General features: G+C 40.5%; 1 protein-coding gene across 1 annotated transcript; it reads right to left on the reverse strand.

Moving 5' to 3' along the window:
* Positions 1 to 4: 4 nt before the first annotated feature.
* Positions 5 to 1,282, reverse strand: LOC104521773 (toll-like receptor 2 type-2; the record flags this gene model as incomplete). Its single annotated transcript, XM_010163869.1, has 1 exon — positions 5 to 1,282. A coding segment is annotated over exon 1 (1,278 nt), but the record flags the coding sequence as incomplete, so codon positions are not given.
* Between the last annotated feature and the right edge of the window lie 547 nt (positions 1,283 to 1,829).

The raw sequence follows: 1,829 nt of genomic DNA on the forward strand, positions 1-1,829 counted from the left end.
GAATCTCACCAAAATTATTTTGGCTAATGTCTAAGAGAATTAGGTTTCTTAGATGAGACAAACTTTTGCCCGTCATTTCCAGGTCACTCAATGAATTCTGACTTAAATTTAAAGTTTTTAGTGAGGGCCAACCACCCTGACAGGCTGAATGCTCCAAACTCTGGTCTCCAAGCAAATTTGCACTAAGGTCAAGATACTCTAATGACAGAAGATGTTGCGAAAGTCTGCATGGTACCAGAAAGACCTTGGTGTTTACAACTGTGACTTTGGTAAGAACAGATAGCAGACCTTCCACAGTCTGAAGATCTGTAAACAAATAAAATTCTTCTATACTTAATTTCTCTATTGTCAAAACTGTAACTGTCTGTGATTGTTTTGCTTGAATTTGTGTACCCCATTGTCCAGTTCCCAACAATCTACAGTCTATCATCTCTACCTCCACTAATTTTGGCATGTCTTCTAAAATGCTGACAACCTCAGGCACAGTAGCATCTGTCAATAAGGACTGTTTAAAAGAAATTTTCTTTGCAAAAGAAGAAGACATGACTCTCAACAGTTGCACTTCAGCAGGTATACTGAATGCTGTTTTTCTCACTTCTAACCAAATGGCAGAGTGCAGAATGTCCCTGACAATTGCTGAGAATGTATTAGAATTTTTTAGGTTTAAGATCATGTGATTTATCTTCTTAATTGGTTTCAAACTTCCTGGCTCATATTGACTGAGATTGCCACCATCAATCCACAACTTGTCAAGAACTCCAATGCCCTCAAAGTTGCCTTGTCTTATGGTGGAGAACTGTGGGTTGCCCAGGTGGAGAGAGCTCAGGTTCCTCAGGTTAGAAAAGGGGGAGCTTTCCCCCAGGTCTCTGTAGGTGTTCCCTTGAAGGTGGAGGTGCTGGAGAGAAAAAAGGTGCCCAAACCACACAGGGGACAAGTGAGCCAAGCTGTTATTTGATAAGTCCAAGAGCTCTAGTTTCCCAAGGGAGTGAAATGAGTTCTCGTCTATTGAGCTGATTTCATTGGACTGCAGCAGCAGGGCTCTCAGGTTCACAGCCTGCTGCAGATCCTGGGATCGGATGGCCTTTATCCTGTTGTAGGCCAGGTTTAACACTGTGATTTTGCCCGTGAGCCCTGGGGGAATGAAGTCTAAACCCATGGAAGAGCAGTTGCAAAGCTGAGTGGCACTGCATGAAGGACAAGCCTCCTTCAGCACTTGCTGTTCGGAGAGGTTTACAGCTAAAACCATGTAGATGCTCCACATTCGCCAGGTGTGTGTAGTCATTCTTTTGCCTAAAACATGAAATCAGAGCAAATATAAAATGAATAGTTAGTTTTGAAGAAGCCACATTTTGGATATAGCTAAAACATAATCCTTACACTTCTGTCCTGTTGAAGGTACTGTATTTGTTTTTAACACTATTCAGAGATGAAACAATTAGTCAGAACTATACTCAGATATTCCAGAATCACTTGCTCAATGCTAAAAGTACACTGCATTTACTCTTTTTCCCCCAGTATGTTTTCTAATTTTGGAATCAGGACAATCAAATCAATTAACAGCTGCACAAATCTTTTGCAGATTCAGCTAAACGTTTGAATGATCACACTATTATTACTAATCTGATCCTTTGGCTGTGTGGGAAAGAGTCCCCATATGTCCCCCCTCAGCCCCACCTTAGGTCTTTTTCTTGTGGATTTGCAAATATTATTTTGTATGTTAATTTTTTTACTATAGGGAGTCTCCTGTATTTGTTTCAAATCCTGGTTGTATCAAGAAAAGTCAATGTCTTGCAGGAGACAGTTACGTTTGCATTTAATACTCATTTAAA

The sequence above is a fragment of the Antrostomus carolinensis genome, unplaced genomic scaffold (genome assembly GCF_000700745.2).
Source record: "Antrostomus carolinensis isolate BGI_N321 unplaced genomic scaffold, ASM70074v2 scaffold52802, whole genome shotgun sequence".
NCBI classification, from domain to species: domain Eukaryota; kingdom Metazoa; phylum Chordata; class Aves; order Caprimulgiformes; family Caprimulgidae; genus Antrostomus; species Antrostomus carolinensis.